The 20548-nt window shown below is 46.9% G+C and overlaps 1 protein-coding gene across 1 annotated transcript in view; it reads right to left on the bottom strand.

Moving 5' to 3' along the window:
- The window catches only part of LOC130117052 (autism susceptibility gene 2 protein-like), a 160198-nt gene that overhangs the window by 11425 nt on the left and 128225 nt on the right, over positions 1-20548 (bottom strand). Inside the window, exon 2 of the mRNA XM_056285194.1 lies at positions 15770-15985. Coding sequence (XP_056141169.1) covers positions 15770-15985 — 216 coding nt within the window. The remainder of the gene's footprint in view (positions 1-15769; positions 15986-20548) is intronic.

Genomic DNA, 20548 nt, shown 5'->3' with positions numbered 1-20548 from the left:
AGATTCATTGCACAGAAAGTGAAATATGTCAAGCCTTTTTTGTTTTAACCTTGATGATTACGGCTTACAGCTCATGAAAATCAAAAACCCAGCGTCTCAAAATATTAGGATATTACGTAAGACCAATCAAAAAAAGGATTTATAATACAGAAATGTCGACCTTCTGAAAAGTATGTTCATTTATGCACTCAATACTTGGTCGGGGCTCCTTTTCCACGAATTAATGCATCAATGCAGCGTGGCATGGAGGCAGTCAGCCTGTGGCACTGCTGAGGTGTTATGGAAGCCCAGGTTGCTTTGATAGCGGCCTTCAGCTCGTCTGCATTGTTGGGTCTGGTGTCTCTTATCTTCCTCTTGACAATACCCCATAGATTCTCTATGGGGTTCAGGTCAGGCAAGCAATCAAGCACAGTAATGCCATGGTAGTTTTGGTACTGTGGGCAGGTGCCAAGTCCTGCTGGAAAATGAAATCAGTATCTCCATAAAGCTTGTCAGAAAATCTCCTGGTAGACGGCTGTGTTGACTCTGGGCTTGATGAAACACAGTGGACCAACACCAGCAGATGACATGGCACCCCAAATCACCACTGACTGTGGAAACTTCATACTGGACTTCAAGCAACTTGGATTCTGTGCCTCGTCACTCTTTCTCCAGACTCTCGGACCTTGATTTCCAAATGAAATGCAACATTTACTTTCATCTGAAAAGAAGACTTTGGACCACTGACCAACGGTCCAGTTCTTTTCCTCCTTAGCCCAGGTAAGACGCTTCTGACGCTGTCTCTGGTTCAGGAGTGGCTTGACAATAGGAATGCGACACTTGTAACCCAGTTCCTGGGCATGTCTGTGCATGGTGGCTCTTCATGCACTGACTCCAGCCTCAGTCCACACCTTGTAAAGCTCCCCCCAAGTTCTTGAATCGGCCTTGCTTGACAATCCTCCCAAGGCTGCGGTCATCCCTGTCGCTTGTGCACCTTTTCCTACCACACTTTTCCCTTCCAGTCAACTTTCCATGGATATGCTTTGATACAGCACTCTGCCAACAGCCAGCCCTTTCAGCAACGACCTTCTGTGGCTTATGGGGTATTGTCAAGAGGAAGATGAGAGACCCCAGAGCCAACAATGCAGACAAGCTGAAGGCCGCCATCAAAGCAACCTGGGCTTCCATAAACCCTCAGCAGTGCCATAGGCTGACTGCCTCCATGCCACGCTGCATTGATAAAGTAATTCGCGCAAAAGGAGACCTGACCAAGTATTGAGTGCATAAATAAATATACTTCTCAGAAGGTCGACATTTCTGTATTATAAATCCTTTTTTTGATTGGTCTTCTGTAATATTCTAATATTTTGAGACTGGATTTTTGATTTTCATGAGCTGTAAGCCGTAATCATCAACATTAAAACAAAAAAAGGCTTGGCATATTTCACTTTATGTGTAAAGAATCTAGAATATATGAAAGTTTCACTTTTTGAATTAAATTACGGAAAATAATGAACTTTTCCACAATATTCTACTTTTCTGAGATGTACCTGTACAGTGTGTACACAACTTGTTCCTTAATTTACTATATCCAACAGTTGGTTCTGATCAAGCAATCAATGTTATTTTCAACAACATGACAGTGGCCTCCACACGTCTCCTGTATCATACAACTTGGTTTACAATCAAGTTATTTCCTTTGTTAGCGGCACTGTTAGCTGCACTGTAGCCTGCACTGTCCATCCATCCATCCATCCAACCATCATCTGAACCGCTTATTCTGCTCTCAGGGTTGCGGGGATGCTGGAGTTTATTCCAGCAGTCATTGGGCGGCAGGCGGAGAGATACCCCAGACAGGCCGCCAGGCCATCACAGGGCCAACACACACACACACACACACACATTCACACATATTCACACCTAGGGAAAATTTAGTACGGCCGATTCACCTGACCTACATGTCTTTGGACTGTGGGAGGAAACCGGAGTCCCCGGAGGAAACCCACGCAGACATGGGGAGAACATGCAAACTCCACACAGAGGACGACCCGGGACGACCCCCAAGGTTGGACTACCCCGGGGCTCGAACCCAGAACCTTCTTGCTGTGAGGCGACTGCGCTAACCACTGCACCACCGTGCCACCCCAGATTTGTTTATTCATTCATTATACCTGTTATGGACCTACATTTCTGCTGAGCAGATTGAAAAATCTTATTCAAAACTTGACATTTCAGCCTTTTATTCTAAATTCTGCATCAGATATTACATAAAATCTTTTGTGCAAAAGCAATCAAGGCCTAAATGTGTTTTCATAGCTGTAGAAAGGATTAAAAAAAAAATTCCTACAGGAACCTCACATGACGCTCCACCCAGGGGAACCAATCACATCGAGGGAGCCAACGATGTCACGGTAATTATAATGAGAGTAATTATAATCATAGATTCCCTGTGTTGATAATCAGACACCATGACATCGTTTATGCCTAGCTAGCATCATAAGACTAAACTCTGACCTTTTTGGAAAGTTAAATTGTACATTACCTGCTTTCAGAATCCACAGCTTAAATGCATATTAAATGTAACTGTTTCCATTAGATGAAACAAACAAGGGAACTCGGGCAGCAGGGTGGTGCAGTGGTTAGTGCGGTCGCCTCACAGCAAGAAGGTCCTGGGTTCGAGCCCCGGGGTAGTCCAACCTTGGGGGTCGTCCCAGGTCATCCTCTGTGTAAAGTTTGCATGTCCTCTCTGTGTCTATGTGGGGTGCTCCGGTTTCCTCCCACAGTGTGTGTGTGTGTGTGTGTGTGTGTGTGTGTGTGTGTGTGTGTGTGTGTGTGTGTGTGTGTGTGTGTGAGCTCTGTGTGATGGCCTGTCGGCCTGTCCAGGGTGTCTCCCTGCCTGCCACCCACTGACTGCTGGGATAGGCTCCAGCATCCCCGCGACCCTGAGAGCAGGATAAGCAGTTCAGACAATGGATGGATGGATGGATGGATGGAAAGAGGGGAACTTGTTGCACAGCAGGATGAAGAGTTGCAGAGGTTCATCAGGACAGACGGAGAGAGGCGGTGTTTCTTTACAGCCGTATTAGGGATGCATTGAATCATGGTCACATACAGCAGTATCCATCACATTTGCTAACATGTAGGAAACCTGGCATATTGATAAAATGTTCCTTCATCACCCTTTTAGTTTTGTAATTCAGTGTCATTGAAAAGCAAATATTACGTAAGTCATGCGATGGTTAAAAAAAGGAGGCAAATAAATGTTAAAATGTTTCCTGAAATTCAGCCTCAGGCAAAAATCTTTATTTCAGTGCACCAATAAAATGTGGGTGTGTAAATATTATGTATGATTTATTTATGTTATGTAGACCGGCATGATATTGGGTTGTTTTCTTCGAGTACACCGGCGTTATTGGCAACATGAATTACTTTCTTATCCTCAGGCACAGCGACAGAGCGAGGCCGGCCCTGCTGAAGAGGCCCGCCTCAGAGCTGAGGAAGAGGCAAGGCAGCGTGCAGAGGAGGCGTTTGGCTGCATGCATGTATGTTTTATCTGCACTACAATATATGCATTGGAATTGGTGAGTAAAGAAACCTCTGGAAGTACTGAGTTGGGTTTAACTTAATATTTTCTATGAAGAAGCAGAATTTTCAGGAATCGGGAACACTTTATTTGTCACTTCGTTTCCCCCAGCCCACAGTAGAGCAACACAAAGACAAAAACACATACCTAAAAACGACAAGAACACAAAAAATAAAATAAAATCACAGTCCAAGAGAACGAACGCTAGGATGACTGTATTCAGGGCTTTTATCACATAGCTGATGAATGAACTCGATACACAAAATTGGTGCAATGACTACTGGAAGGGACGAGACGTCAACATGAGGAAGATACAGCACCTCCTCTGTTCCACAAAGGCAACGTCAGTCAATTTGAAGTAGAACTTGTACATTTCAAATGTGTTCAATCGGCAATTTACAAGTCCAACAGGCTGTGAATCAACGGATTGCCATTGTGACAGACACGGTGACCACATGGCACTGAGTCTCAGTTGGGTTACAATGGTGGGAGCCCTCAGAGGAGGCATCGCCACCTTGAGAGCCCTCTCCAGGTAAACACAAGTGTTTACTTGCAATCTGGCTTTGTTGCCATACTTGGCAGTCTTTTCTGAACGGGACCTGTGCACTTTCTTTCCATGTTTTGATATATTCCATCTGTTTTTTTTCTTTCTTTCTTCAACCTTTTCATCCAACATAGAGAACGTCGTTTTATTGACCCGGGCTACTCCATCAGCTGGAGAATTCTTTACACTAACCTCAAGCAACCCAGTGGTGCACTGCAGCAGCCAGCAGGTCGGAGCCAGAAGATGATGTGGGCTGAAGCTACCACCCTTTCTGTTCGCCGGGGAGATGATTCCCAGGTGATTCAGAGGAAACTGTTATCAAGTGCAGCCAATAAAACTGGTTGATCACTACAGTGGTTCCGACGGGTTTGTGGGTTATCTGTAGTGGTTGTAAGCTGGGACAGGCAGTATACACGGAGCAGTGAAACGAACTGTATTTGTGTTGGGCCAGTCTGATGTTGCGGTGGACTGCCACACATACATTTATATGAGAAATACTAGTGATTATATGGGGCAGCACGGTGATGCAGCGGTTACCGCAGTCGCCTCACAGCAAGAAGATCCTGGGTTCGAACCCCGGGGTAGTCCCACTTTGGGGGGGTCATCCCGGGTTGTCCTCTGTGTGGAGTTTGCATGTTCTCCCCGTGTCTGTGTGGGTTTCCTCCGGGGGCTCTGGTTTCCTCCCACAGTCCAAAGACATGTAGGTCAGGCCAATCGGCCGTACTAAATTGTCCCTAGGTGTGAATGTGGCGGCCCTGTGATGGCCTGGCAGCCTGTCCAGGGTGTCTCCCCGCCTGCCGCTCAATGACTGCTGGGATAGGCTCCAACATCCCGCAACCCCAACTGGGATAAGCGGCTTGGATAATGGATGGATGGATTGATGGATGGATGGATAGTGATTATATTCCCAAAATGAAATGATGGTATTATATCATTATCACACACATTTCATCCCACACTGGGGCACTTAAGTCTCTCTCTCTCTCTCTGTCTCTCTCTCTCTCTCTCTCTCTCTCTCTCTGTCTCTCTCTCTCTCTCTCTCTCTCTCTCTCTCTCTCTCTCTCTCTCTCTCTCTCTCTCTCTCTCTGTCTCTCTCTCTCTCTCTCTCTCTCTCTCTGTCTCTCTCTCTCTCTCTCACACACACACACACACACACACACACACACACACACACACACACACACACACACACAGGTCATAATTGTATCTTTGAATGATACTAAACTAGATCTTCCAGGGCAGACGCTACGCCAAACACTGGGAGGTGAGTCTCAGCAAGGCTTTGACTTTGCCGAGGCTTGTCAAGGACAACAATGGGCCGTTTCCCTAGTTTGTTCGAGCAGTTTGCGCTGACTTCCTGGTAACTGCTTTGTCAACTGTTGCTGGCAATTAGGCAAATGCAATTTTTGGTGACCTTCAATTACACTGCATGGTTGAAACAACAGTCAGCTCAGCTGGCTTCACAAGAGATAACATTGTGTGTGTGTGTGTGTGTGTGTGTGTGACTAACTGTTTATCAATTAATGTTCAGGATATCAATGTAAACACATCCACAAGTGCTCAAGCTCCTGGATCTGCACCACCTGCAGCTCTCCCCCACCCCATGTCCTACTCCCTCTCCCCACCACACCTCCTACTCCCTCTCCCCACCCCATGTCCTACTCCCTCTCCCCACCCCATGTCCTACTCCCTCTCCCCACCCCATGTCCTACTCCCTCTCCCCACCCCATGTCCTACTCCCTCTCCCCACCACACCTCCTACTCCCTCTCCCCACCCCATGTCCTACTCCCTCTCCCCACCCCATGTCCTACTCCCTCTCCCCACCACACCTCCTACTCCCTCTCCCCACCCCATGTCCTACTCCCTCTCCCCACCACACCTCCTACTCCCTCTCCCCACCCCATGTCCTACTCCCTCTCCCCACCCCATGTCCTACTCCCTCTCCCCACCACACCTCCTCCCTGAAGCCCACACATGGAGGAGATTGAGCAGTAACTTTCTGCAACCATTTTCTGTCAGTGTGTTATACCTATGTATCACCTCCTCCTCTGACTACTGCCCTCTTCCCACTGCTACCACAACTAGGGGAGGAAGTCGTAGTTAAAAAAAAAGAAGAAGCTAAAAGCGAAATGATCAGAAAAAAGGTAATAAAAGACATCATGTACGGCGCAGAGCTCCCGATAACATCTGAGAGAGTGAAACTGTGTGTGTGTGTGTGTGTGTGTGTGTGTAGGGAGAGCTAGCAGCAGACTGCAGCTCTGTTCTCCGCTATGCTCACGTTGTAGAGAAGGTAATTAATATTTTACTCGTTAATGATGTATTGTTTCACCAACTGCGACCCATCCGCTATTAATCAGAGCGCCTGGCTGGAGCTGGCTAGCTAGTCACGAGCAGCCCGTGCTAAGTAGCCCGCCAGTCATAGCAAGTGTAGTAACAGCCCGAGAAGCCGCGCTCCGCTGTAGTCAGTGCTCAGTTCAGGTTGTCCCTTGCTAAGGGATAGCATAAAATAAATTACATATAAAATCCCTTTTGACCCGGAGGCGTCCCGGGGGAAGATCTCTGTTCCTCCCAAGCACATTCTCTATCGTCCCCGGCATGACAGGACGCTGTAAATCTCGAGCCCTGATCCCGGGGTCCATCCGCCTCTCTTAGTGCCAGAGAGCATATGGGGCTCGCAGCACGCCCCTCTGTTCACCGGCACCATGCAACCAAGTGCCACATGTCACAGGACACCACTCGAACACGAGAGAGGAACACCCCGGAACAGAACCCAACCCCCCCCCCCCACAAACACAAACACACACACACACACACACACATAGTGTTGCTCCCCAATTATTAGCACCCTCATGCATGCATTTTCTACCAAATCGAGGGTCTTAGGACAGATGTCCTCTGGGAAATGAACTGTGATTTGGGGCCATCTATTCAAATAAAATTTGACTTAAGTTGACTTCACTTTCTAGAATATGCACTGCAAATCACTGCACATTATATTGTATGTGCAGTGGCTATGAGGTTGTATTAATGCATGCAGAGGCACACACACATTTCCGAGCACGGAATCACGGCTGAACGTCTTCTCGGCGAGACTCGGCGGGTTTTGCAAATAAGAAATTCAACATCCGCTCACAGCAAGTACCTTGGGGCAGAATGACCTGAGCGATGACAGTTGCTACTTCGTCCCATGAACTTTAAGGTCCCCGACTAAATCTTTTTCACCGTCAATGACAGGAACCCTAAATCTTTTTTTTTTTCAAAACCCACCCGTGCAATGTAACGGACGACTATTAAGCAAAAATCACACCACAACGAAACAACACATCCCAATATGAAAGCCTCAGAGGACTACGAAGTCGTATAATTAAGGGTTTGCTACTCTACTCTCATCCATTTCCAGCAGAGCGTCTCACATCTGCGCTGTTTTTACACCACGAGGCGATATGTCAGAGGTGCCTATAAACATCTCTCCATTCGCCCTCCCGAGCTTACAGCGTCTCTGAATGGAGCACACCGGGTCAGCGCCGGGGAGGGAACACATTTGCTGCAATCGACGACAATTTCTCTCCTTCCCTCGTTCCTCTTAAAATAGGCAGGGAAAATAACTAAATAAATAAATAAAACCCTACGGGTAACCAGCCTCCCCCCCAGAATGCAGCTTTTCTAAATGGAGCACTAAACCTTGAGACAGAGCCCTGACATTAAAACGTACGTTTGTAGGAGGACAATGCTCTAACAATTATTTATTGCCAAGCCGACAAAAAAAAACAAAAACAACAAAAACAGATACCGGTGTTGCCAGATAGCTTGGCAGATTTCTCCTCTGTTTCTCTCAGAGAGGACACAGGGAGGCGAGCATGGGGCATCCTTAATGACCGTTTCAATTATGCCCATGCCAATAACTGTGACCGATTTAGGCAGTACTGAGCACCGAGGTTGACAGGTGAGGTTGCATTTTGCTGGAACAAAATCAGATTTTTTTTTTTTTTTGTTATTGAGGAAAGTGAATGGGGAGCTGTCTCGCTTCACTCACCCTCTCAGTCAAAGACAATGGATTTTTATTGTCGTACTCGTTTGTTATCATCCCTGACAACACTCGTATTTTGTTAGGTTACTGGGCTTTTACTGCACCAGACCGTAGGACCTATGATGTGACTGCACCTGGGTGCATGCATTACTGCAAGCGTGTTAAGCAGGGATGCTGTGTGTCTGGATAGAGATGCTGTGTATCTAAGCACCTTGTGCATCATGGTGTATGTACCAGCCACATTTTCTGTAGAGACCCGGGCTCTAACAGGAGTTCCTCTTGCCCTTATCAGCTCTGGCTGACTGGGCTAAAAGGAGAACAGAGAAAGGCCACTAAGCCGTTGGCCTTAACACCACTCTGAGCAGTATTTTCCCCTTCAGACAAACAAGAACATCCACGGCCAATCACATCAATCTGTCAGGGGGTGCTTTGCACACTTAGGCCTTGCTCAGACTGCAGGCGAATCGGATTTCTTTCTCAAATCAGCTCTTTATAAAACAGACTGTCTGCACTGTTATTTGCAAGCGACCAGATTGGATTTGTGTATCCAATCATCAACAGCCAATCTGCATGGGTTGCTGTGGTAACAACGTAGGTGCTAATAACTACGTAAGCCAGTGGTGCGGTTTACCAATACGGAAGCAAAAGAAATGGAGATTCATCATCTCTCCCTCCAAACAATCTGTCAAGTCCCAGTGCCGAACTCCTCCATCACACCAGAAAAACTCAGCGATGGAGCAGGCTGGTATACGTTGCGATGTTATGTGCTGCAGTCATGGTGGGCTCCACTGTGCAGCAAGAGCAGTGGTGCCATCCGCAAAGTAGTGACTGGTGGGAACCTTTGATGACGATAGGTGGCTTGCCAATTTTAGTATGCGCTGGCAGACATTTGGCAGGGTCTGTGTTGTATTGCAAGTGACACAAAAGACCGTTAGAAATCTGATATCAGCCTTGGTCGAGTGTCCCTACAGAAACAATTGGCCGTTTCTGCAGTTGGGATGTAGGTATGTGTACTGGTGACTGCACTAGTGCCTCCTTTGGTCGGTCGGGGCGCCTGTTATAGGGGGAGGGGAAACGGGGAAATAGTATGACCTTCAGCACAGGTGCCCCTCAAGGCTGTGTTCTGAGCCCCCTCCTTTTCTCCCTCTTTACCCATGACTACCTGCCAACTCACCCTTCAAATATAATAGTTAAGTTTGCAGATGACACCACAGTCATTGGCCGTATCGCCAACAATGACGAGACGGCCTACAGGGACGAGATTCAGCACCTCACATCATGGTGCACTACCAACAATCTTGTTCTCAATATGCAGAAGACAAGGGAGCTGATTGTGGACTTCAGGAGGTCTAGAAGCTGCAGCCAATCCCCCATACACATCAATGGGGTGGAAGTGGAGCGTGTCTCCAGCTTTAAATTCCTTTGAGTCCACATCAGTGAGGAACTTTTCTGGACATTAAACACCCAGGCCCTTGTGAAAAAGGCCCAACAACGCCTGCATTTCCTGAGGAGGCTGAGGAGCGCCCGTCTATCCCCCAATATTTTCACCAATGTCTACCACCACACCATAGAGATCCTGACCAGCTGCATCTCAGTGTGGTACGGCAACTGCACCTCAGTAGACCAGAAAGCTCTGCAGCGGGTCGTCAAGGCGGCCCGGCATATCACCGGTACCCAGCTCCCAGCCATAAAAGACATTTATCACAAACGCTGCCTTCAAAGGGGTCTCAGCATCAGCAGAGATCCCACCTACCCCAATCATGGACTGTTCTCCCCCTTGCGCTCTGGGAGGCGCTACAGGAACCTCACAGCCCGCACTACCAGGCTCAAAAACAGCTTCTTTCCCCCAAGCTGTTGCCCACCTGAACCTGGCCACCCACTGAATGTCTGTAGATATTTTTAAATAATTTGTACTCGTGCTCTTTTTTAACTTATTTTTAGCTTTTGGTCTTCATATATGTATATATTATATTGTGTTCGCTGTGTTTGTCTGTCTGTCTTGCACTGTTTGGTGAAGCCACAGCCCTCACTTCGTTTTTAACATGTGCCTGCACATTGTTTTTAATGACAATAAACTGAATTGAATTGAATTGAATCCTTCCTCGTGCTACATCCTTCTAGTGAAACTCGTCACTGTCAGGTGAAAAAGCAGCAGCTGGCAACGCCACATGTATCGGAGGAGGCATGTGGTAGTCTGGGCAGCCGGAGCATCCCGATTGAGACATATCTGTAGAAATCCAATTGGAATCGCATTTCAAACCATCTCCAAAAGTTGTTTAGATCCGATCTGCAAATATCACATTTCATGTGTTTTTTTTTTTTGCTGTCTAGACTTTCTAAAACCAATCTGGATATGCCAAAAAACAGATTTGGGCTGGCACAATCTGAACAAGGTCATAGTCAAGCTGAAACACTCAATGAAAGGCAAGTGCTTACAAGGACACATGTACTCATCGACTTGGATATTTGATACGAGGCATGTGTAAGCATGCGTAACATTTCTGGCTGTTCACCCCTTAGTAATCTTCGCCTACTCCGCAGATGCTGCCAAACAACCTCTAAACTTGAGCTCTGCACATTTTGTCTGTTAGCTGGTACAGGAGAGAAATGGCACCCAGGCAGTAAAGTTATCTATGCTCTTTTCCACTTCACTCATTAAAAATCCATAAGGGTCTATAAAAGCGAGTGAAATACCAGATGATATCATATCCCCATAAGTGATCTCATACCTTATATATCAATCTTATAGTCAAGGTAGGCGGCACAGTGGCGCAGTGGTTAATGAGGTCACCTCACAGCAAGAAGGTCCTGGGTTCGAGCCCCGGGGTAGTCCAACCTTGGGAGTTGTCCCGGGTCGTCCTCTGTGTGGAGTTTGCATGGTCTCCCTGTGCCTGCGTGGGTTTCCTCCGGGGGCCCTGGTTTCCTCCCACAGTCCAAAGACCTGTAGGTCAGGTGAATCGGCCGTACTAAATTGTCCCTAGGTATGAATGTGTGTGTGTGTGTGCGTGTGTGTGTGTGTGTGTGGGCCTTGTGATGGCCTGGCAGTCTGTCTGGGGTGTCTCCCCGCCTGCCGCCCAATGACTGCTGGGATCGGCTCCAGCATCGCCGCGACCCTGAGAGCAGGATAAGCGGTTCAGATAATGGATGGATGGATGGATAGTCAAGGTAACATCTATGTACTGTTTATTAAGCCATGGAACAAAAGAACACTGCCACAACTGTTAATTAACAAAGTGCTAATTAAAATTTCTTGACTCAAGCAGTTTTATGCAAAAACAAAAACAAAAACCTTTGCTTTGACCACAAAAATGCATTCAAATGACATCCAATTTTGTGTTACCACAGCACTAGAGTCAAAACCGGGGTTAATACAGGATGAGACATCTACAAAGGTATGGAGCCTAAAGGTGGCACTATATTTGGGTGTAGTTGCACATTTGTGCGGTGAACCTCTGTCCTAGTCTCTCCCTGTATGGCTTGTTATCGTAGCTGCTTTAAGCTCTTTGTTTCGGAATACCGGACCGCAAATTAGCTCCTTCCCCAAATCCTGAACTACGTCCTAACCCTCCTTCACATCTCGTGAAAAGATGTTCTTCGATGGCCATTAGGTCATGTGACTGGTTGCGGACTGACTCCCCCTTAGAGTGTCATTGCTGCAGCCAGAGACTCCCTCATGTGCAACCAAAATTTGTAAAGGGAACAAATCCAGAATGTCAACATGATCTCTCATTAACTCTATAATTTCAATTTATTATTATTATTATCATTATTAGCACAACACTGAGCATCTTCTGTCTGCCTCTGAAACAAACAGAAAATGTGCAGGAGGATTGTGTGGATAAAAAAATGCAAACAAACACTAAATTATACAGCTCTCTATATTATTGTTACTCAAAAACGTTTTTTATCCAACGCAGCCTAGCAGCAAACCAGGCATCAGGTTTTCACATTCACAGACTGTCTGCCAGTGATGTCACCGGCGCACACTGTTTCAGCACCGACACGGGCAAAACCACTGAGTGTAAAAAACATCATTAACCGCTGGATTTTACGCTCTCGCATCTCAATACAGTTATGTATTAAATGAAAATTATGCTAAACTGATTAATAAAAACTCTACACAGTGCGGCTTTAAGTATGTTATCCATGAATAAATGTGACATTGATCGAGCACGTGAGCGCTGTGCTGAAATATCGAATGCACCGCATGAACCAGGAGGATGGAGGACTCATGCGCCAGATGCACCAGAAACTCAAAATGCTCCAAACAGTTGACGGTTCGATTCTTTGCGGCGTCATGAATCAATCCATTCCATCCATTATCCGACCCGCTTATCCTGCTCTCAGGGTCGCGGGAACGCTGGAGCCTATCCCAGCAGTCACTGGCCGGCAGGCGGGGGGACACCCTCGACAGGCCGCCAGGCCATCACACAGGGCCCACACACACACAGGGCCCACACACACACACACACACACACACACACACACACACACACACACATTCATACCTAGGGACAATTTAGTACGGCCGATTCAGCTGACCTACATGTCTTTGGACTGTGGGAGGAAACCGGAGCACCCGGAGGAAACCCGCACAGACACGGGGAGAACATGCAAACTCCACACAGAGGACGACCCCCAAGGTTGGACTACCCCGGGGCTCGAACCCAGGACCTTCTTGCTGTGAGGCGACCATGCTGACCCCACTGCGCCACTGTGCCACCATCTTTGGGGTGGGGGGGGAGAATCAAACCCGCCCACTTTCCCACTGGCTGGTGTATTCGGTACTGTTCTCCAGTCTCACTCGGAGACACATGTACACAGCGCTGTTTGGAAAAAGTGGATGGAATCAGGTTCTGTTTTTGTTTCGGTTCAGATCCCTTGTGTGTCCATTGATGTTAATTTTAAATAGCGTATCTTTAAACAAACGCCACGGTGCCTTAACTTTTCCCATGGCTGTGGCTGCCCTGGTGTCAAAATACATGAGACACGTCCTTGAAGGACAAGCAGCCTCGGGAAGACACCAGCCCCCCGTTGCTACGATGACACAGACAAACCGGGACTCTGTGTGTGTGTGTGTGTGTGTGTGTGGAACAGCAGCGGGTAGTGCTGTAACAGATAGCTCTTGCTGGTGAAGAGACACCACTGTGTCAGTGGACCATAAATATTCATTAGCGAACTTGTCACCTTGCCATGCACTCTCAGGCACACACGGACAAACACACTCTCTCTCACACACACACACACACACACACACACACACACACACAAACACACACACACACACATGAGGCTATATTTGACTTTGCAGGAGTGATTTCACGTTGTGGTCACATGTCTATTCAACAGTCCAAAATAGGTTCAACAGTCAGTCATTTATACAGGTTGCCATGGTAACCACAGCGACGTCAATAACGACTCCCTTTTTTTCGAATGAAGTCCATACTTCCGTGAAAAACAAATCAGCTAAGTACAATTTAGTGCAGGTGGTTATTTTTTATCAAGATATTGCCGTGTTTTCAGTTATTGCTAATAAGATTAAAATAGGCTGGCCGAGGACGGTGACAGCTGCCCGCTCCGTGTGCATCTACAGCTCCACACATCTGACTCACCTATGTCCTCTGATGTGTTGTGACATCTGAGTTGCCCACTGGGGATTAATAAAGCGTAACTGAATCCGGTGCAATGAACTGCATTGAATGCCTATCGGTCCTGGAGGGGGAATCCCTCTTCTCATGCTCTTCCTGAGGTTTCTCCCATTTCTTTCCTCATCCAAACCAAGGGTGTAAAGATAGGGGCTTATCGTACATCATTATTATTGTATTTAGATCTGCTGGAGGATGTAATGTGATGGTCGAGCCCTGAACTGTGTTCTAGAACCATACATATGAGTGTGACTTGACTTCATTAATGTTTACTGGGGCAGCTATTTTGGGCAACAGTCTCGCGAATCAACGACATTTTCGAAAACAGTACTGCTAGTGTAGTAATACTGGTAGTGACTCATATCACTGACAACAGCTGTAAACTGAGCAACCGTTGACAACAGCAACTCAAATCAGAACACATCCTGTTACCCGTGTCTGCTGCACGGGTGCTACGGTGATCATCTAACCGGCGAGCTCTGCAGGGTCTGTATCTCCAGCTCAGCTGTAACCTGATCACAGATGCTGTTGACAATGTCACCTTAAAATGCAATGCAACTTTAATCAGCTTCACAAATCCCATCTTAATTGAACTGTTCAGCCAGACAGCCCTCTTTAATAACCACCACCGTCGTGACACCCTTCTGAAATGCGTAACGGAAATTTTTACATCCAAGTTCTCAAACGCTGACCTGACGGGACTTTCCTTCCCCTGCACATGTCTTGTATATCCCCTGCACATGTCTTGTATACAGAATTAATGTGTTGTAATGTTCATCAGCAGCGCTACTGCGGGCAAGAGAAAATCAACTGGTTCACCCTGCCGAGGCTTAAAGTGGATATCATTGCTTTTTTTTGGAGGGGGGGGGGGATTTTCTCCCTTTTTCTCCCCCACTCTCCCGAGCTGTCCCGGTCGCTGCTCCACCTCCTCTGCCGATCCGGGGAGGGCTGCAGACTACCACATGCCTCCTCCGATAGATGTGGAGTCATCAGCCGCTTCTTTTCACCTGACGGTGAGGAGTTTTGCCAGGGGGACGTAGTGCATGGGAGGATCACGCTATTCCCCCCAGTTCCCCCTCCCCCCCGAACAGGCGTCCCAACCAACCAGAGGACGTGCTAGTGCAGCAACCAGGACACATACCGACATCCGGCTTCGTACCCGCAGACACGGATAATTTTGTCTGTAGGGATGCCCGACCAAGCCGGAGGTAACACGGGGATTTGAACCAGTGATCCCCATGTTGGTGGGCAACGGAATAGACTGCTATGCTACCCAGACGCCCCCATCAGTACTTTTAACTTAGGACACTTTTTTTAATATTTGGTCAAACTCTTTCTACATCCTGACAGCTATCAAGTCAGCAGATGCACTGCTGCAAGCGGAGACAGGACATTTCACTGTACCTGCTCCTTATCGGCCAATCAGGATTATTCTTTGCAAGCCGGCGTCTACATCGGTCCCTATTTGCTGTCAATCCCTTTGCACATTCAAGAGGCTCGTAGGCAGGATTGAGGGGGTGCATTCTTTTGCAGGATTTTTTCCAAAACATAGCTTCTCTTGCTAACCTCTGTCCAGGATTGCTTAGTGCCATTTTATCTGGTAGAATAGACTGCATGCATACTATGTAGAACGTATATGTAGATATGTAGGTCACGGACTATGGACTTGGACACGAGACGTTAACATGTAAGTAGAAGTACTGATGTCAGTGCAACTAACTGGGGATCCATATATATGTAATCAAGCCATTACATGGATGAGTGTAACTTCCAAATTGAAAGAGCAAATTGCAAAACCAAAAGGTTTTATTCCTTCCACACTCCAAAGCCTGAGCATCTAATTTTCTCCCAACATTTTATTAAAAACACTTTTTCCAAGTGCCGAAGAAAGTTGTGTCGCAATTCATGATACATTAGCCAGGAAAAATAAAAAAAAATCTGTTTTTGTTAGTATAGCCCAGCGCTTGTTGAGAAAGAAAATCAAACATACCATGGAGTGTTTCTTGTGCACGTGTTTCTTCTTCCTCTTGCCTTGCGTGCGCGCCAGGCGGGGATTGTTCTCCTGGTCCGAAGGCTGGTGATGGTGGTGGTGATTGTTCCTGCAGGGCTCCAAGCTCAGGCCGTTTGGCACCCTGGAGGGTCTCTTCTTGTGCAAGGGTCCTGCCTGGTTGTCCCTATGCTCCTGCGGCTTCAGTGTCATGTCCTTCTAGAGAGAGACACAGAGGAGAATACTGTCATTTATCTAATAATAACAATCATTACATTTATACAGCACTTTTCTAGACACCCAAAGCGCTTCAGATTGAAGGGGGTAGCTCACTTCAGCCACCTCCAATGTGCAGCACCCCCTGGGTGATGCACGGCAGCCATTCTGCACCGCAACGCTCACCACACATCAGCTAGAGGTGGAGAGGGAGGAATCAAAATCATTGAGTGAATTACATGGGGGGATGATGAGGTGGCCAGATGGAGAGAGCCAGGTTGGGGATTTTGCCAGGACACTGGGGAACCCCCTACTCTTTGTGATAAGTGCCATGGGATCTTTAATGACCGCAGTGAGTCAGGACCTCGGTTTAACGTCTCATCTGAAGGACGGCATCTCCTACAGCACAGTGTCCCCGTCACTGCACTGGGGCATTGGGATTTGATATTTGTTGTTTTCATTAGGACCAGAGGGAAGAGACTGCACCCTACTGGCCCACCAACACCACTTCTAGCAGCAACTCAGCTTTCCTGGCATGTCTCCCATCCAAGTCCTAGCCAAGCCCACACCTGCTTAGCTTCCGTCACTTGGCAGAGCAGGGTACACGCTGGTATGGCTGCCGGCAATATTTGAGTTATGGAAATTTTATTCTCAGATTTAAATGGAAAGTTCTTTTTTTGGGGGGGGGTTCGGCTATTTTCTGGGGTAGAGGGGACACACTACATTGGCCCAGACCATTTTTCTGCCCCTTGAATCTTAGTTATGAACATGCATTCAGCGTGGGCAGCCACCGCTAAGATGGAAGTAAACGTGGCAGTGATCCCATCCTCCACAAATATCAACAAAATGCATTTGTAGTGACTCCAAAACAAAATGCATAGTTAATGTGTATTTTTGGGTTGTACCATTTAATATCATCAGATTATTCATGCTTCTGCTGCCTAGTTACGAACTTTGCACCTCTCGTGGAGGTTTGTGTAAAGCGCAGGGGAAAATTACCAGCTCCTTAACCCCACCGCTCATATTTATCATGTTAGTCCCAAACAAAACTACAGTTAATCTAGTAAATTTAATCTTGACTGACTTAATCAATAGGGCAAACCAAGAATACATATATTAACTGTGGAGGAGTGCATTTAGTTGCTTTTTAGAGAACGGGACCGCTGCCGTGTTAACAACGATGTGCAGATTCTGTGTGGAAAAACGATCTGGGGCAAAGTAGTATGTCCCCTAGACTCCGCGAAAATAGCTAACCCCCCCCCAAAAAAGTGACCTAGCCCTTTAACAGCATTCACCAGTTGTAAAACATGACTCCTATAAGACAGTCAAGCAATGCTTCCCCCCCCCCCAACAAAACAATCACCGTACAGTATACAGCTCACAAACCGCTTTATTAGAAAGCTTATGAGAGATTTTCTTAAAAAAACAAAAACTGGAGAAAACCCCCCCCTGTTAAATGCCCATTCACGAAGGCCCATTTTGATGAGTTGCAGATCTACACCCTCTTGTTAGCACTGCTCGGGAATGTTCTCCAGTTTGAGAGGCACCTGTGTTTCTTCCAAGTAGTTTTTTTTTTAGCACAATAAAAAGCGTGCAGTGATTAAAGCTAAGAAGCACTTAACTAGATACCCACAACAGAGCCAAGACGCTTACTGCTAATTATTCATAAACCGCCTGTCTCTGCATGGCTATGCATGCACTTCTGCACTCCATAAAATAAATGTAATATTGTAATGTAATATAATGATCATCCCTTAATGAATGCTAGTGAGTGGATCAGATACTGTAGCAGTATGATCATAAAAACTTATTTTTCTTAAAAAAAAACCAAAACATTTTCCACCTAAGCCCTTCTCTTGCTCTGTGTACATGTGTCACATCCGTACAGACCGCAGAGCTTGTTTGGTGGATTTGTAGTGCGACCATGCAGTAAGTCTACATTAAATCCCTGGATCCATCCGTGTAAAAGCCTCGACCTCAACTGATCTCTGACTTTAGCGGTCTTCCTCTCAAGAATAATTTAAGCTACAATTATCAACGTATGAACGCATTGTTTCAAGCATATTGTATTTCTGACTGTGATCCGAATGAACCGTTGTGACCCACAGCCAGCGGGATGCAACAGCATTTGTACTGGACTGCTGGTATCATAGATACATGGCTGACCTGCTGAGTGGGGGCAACTTGGAAAGTAATTACATCCAGTGTCTTAGTAAGGTGCTGGTCCACCACGAATCTCCAAATAGCTTCAGTGCTCCTTGTCATAGATTCTACAAGTCTCTGAGCTCTAACACCATTCTTCTAGAAGATAGTCCCTCATTTGGTGTGCTGAAGTCTGGTGTGGTCTGGCGTGGCGTGTGTCAAAAACACACGAGCCGCCTAGCGCAACATAAAGCTCCTCCCAGACATGCCAACCCCACCTTCTCCAGGTTCAGACTGTTCTCACTAGCGGGGCTCTGGCTATGGGCGAATCACCGGCGCCCTTTAAAGTAACCCGTACACTGCTGCCTTGCGGGATAAGGCTTTTTAGCCAAAGGCTAAGGGTGGGGCAACCCTGAACAGAAACCCCTGCAGGAGTAACCTCCCCGTAGACTCGTTACCATGGCCCACTGGCATGTGGACACGCCCTGATAATGAGTCAAGGTTACCCCCGTTATGGGTTAAATAACAAAGCTACAGGGATGCAGCATAGTGGATGTGATATTTCAGCCAGTGGTGAAACTCACAAGACGCTGAGCAGAAGAACCCTTTTGTGGGCAACAGTCAGGGTCACCAACTCAGTTGAATCTGATGCTGCTCACGTCCATAGCTGTAGCGAAACATGGACGTGTTTTAGTAAGACTCGTCTTACTAAACAAGCTACCGAAAGACGAATAGGAACATCCGAGGACACTCGACCTGATGATGATGATGATGATGATGGTGTGTTGATGATGGTGGCGGAGAGCACTTCTAACACGTCGGTCCAAAATATCCCATAGGTGTAAAACTGGGATGAGATCTGGTGACTGTGAAGGCCACGGCATATGATTTACACCATTTTAATCCTCATCAAACCAGTGACCCCTTGTGCCCTGTGGACGGGTGCACTGTCATCCTGGAAGAGACCACCCCCATCAGGATAGAAATGTCTCATCATAGGGTAAAGGTGATCACCCAGAATAACTTTGTATTGATTTTCAGTGACCCCTCCTTCTAAGAGGACAAGTGGACCCGAACCATGCCAGGAAAACGCCCCCTAAAGCATAACAGAGACCCCGAACCTCCTCACTGAAGGGGTCATGCTTTCAGATTTTTTCCTTTAATTTGCCAACCATGTGTATGTACATAATGAAAAATATATACTAGACGAAGTCCATTTGGTATTTATCAACTTTATTTGATACACACACAACATTTTTGTAAATATAATGTGTGATTAACTATCAATAACCCTATTCAAAGATACAGGTTAAACCCAAACTGCTGTATATACACATTAGGATGCCAAATGTTGCAAGAATCCTAGTAAACTTTTCCCTTCATTTTTTTGTTGCCTCCAGTCAGAATCTACATTACAGGTAGCAGAGATGAACACGCTGCGTTGGTCCTTGGGAGTGACTAGAAAAGACCGGACGAGAAATGAAGAAGTGCGAGCTACGTTGGAGATCAGAGGAATGGATGAGAGGTCGAGAGAGACAAGACGGACATGGTTTGGACATGTACAGAGAGGAGGCATAGACTATATAGGAAAGAAGGTATTGGACCTGGAAATACCTGGCAGCAAACGAAAAAGAGGAAGACCAAGGAAAGGATGGAAAAGATGGAGAGACCAGATAGAGGAGGACATGAGGAGGGTTGGACTGCGGGAGAGGGATGTGTCAGACAGAAAGCAATGGAGGGGAAAAAAATCCGCTATGGCGATGCCTGAGAAACAGGGAACAAGCCGAAAAAAGAAGAAGTCAGTCTGCAGTTAGTTATTTCATACCCCAAATGGATTCCATAGCCTATGAAATAAGGCAAATGGTGAAAAAGCCACAAACCAATCAATGAGTCAAATGTCAATGGCGCACGGTGTCTTCTTGCCCTTGCTACGCTCTTCGATTCAATTTCTACTTTGCAAGATTTTACCTCTTGCTATGCTGTATTTTTTTGTTTGTTTTTTGATTTCCCCCTTTTCCTCCCCAATGGTACCCGTCCAATTACCCCACTCTTCTGAGCCGTCCCACCCCCTCTGCCGATCCAGGTTGGGCCGCAGACTACCACATGTCTCCTCCCATACATGTGGAGTCACCAGCCGCTTCTTTTCCCCTGACAGTGAGGAGTTTCACCAGGGGGACGTAGCACGTGGGAGGATCACGCTATTCCCCCCAGCCCCCCCCCCCAAACAGGTGTCCCCGACCGACCAGAGGAGGCGCTAGTGCAGCGACCAGGACATATACCCACATCCGGCTTCCCACCCGCAGACACAGCCAATTGTGTCTGTAGGGTGGGAAGCTGGACCAAGCCGGAGGTAATGCAAGGATTCGAACTGTTGATCCCCGTGTTGGTAGGCAACAGAACATATCGCCATGCCACCCAGACGCT

Source organism: Lampris incognitus, chromosome 8 (assembly GCF_029633865.1).
Source record: "Lampris incognitus isolate fLamInc1 chromosome 8, fLamInc1.hap2, whole genome shotgun sequence".
NCBI classification, from domain to species: Eukaryota; Metazoa; Chordata; class Actinopteri; order Lampriformes; family Lampridae; genus Lampris; species Lampris incognitus.
Note: the sequence above shows the minus strand (reverse complement) of the source record. Positions and strands in the feature narration are given on the sequence as shown.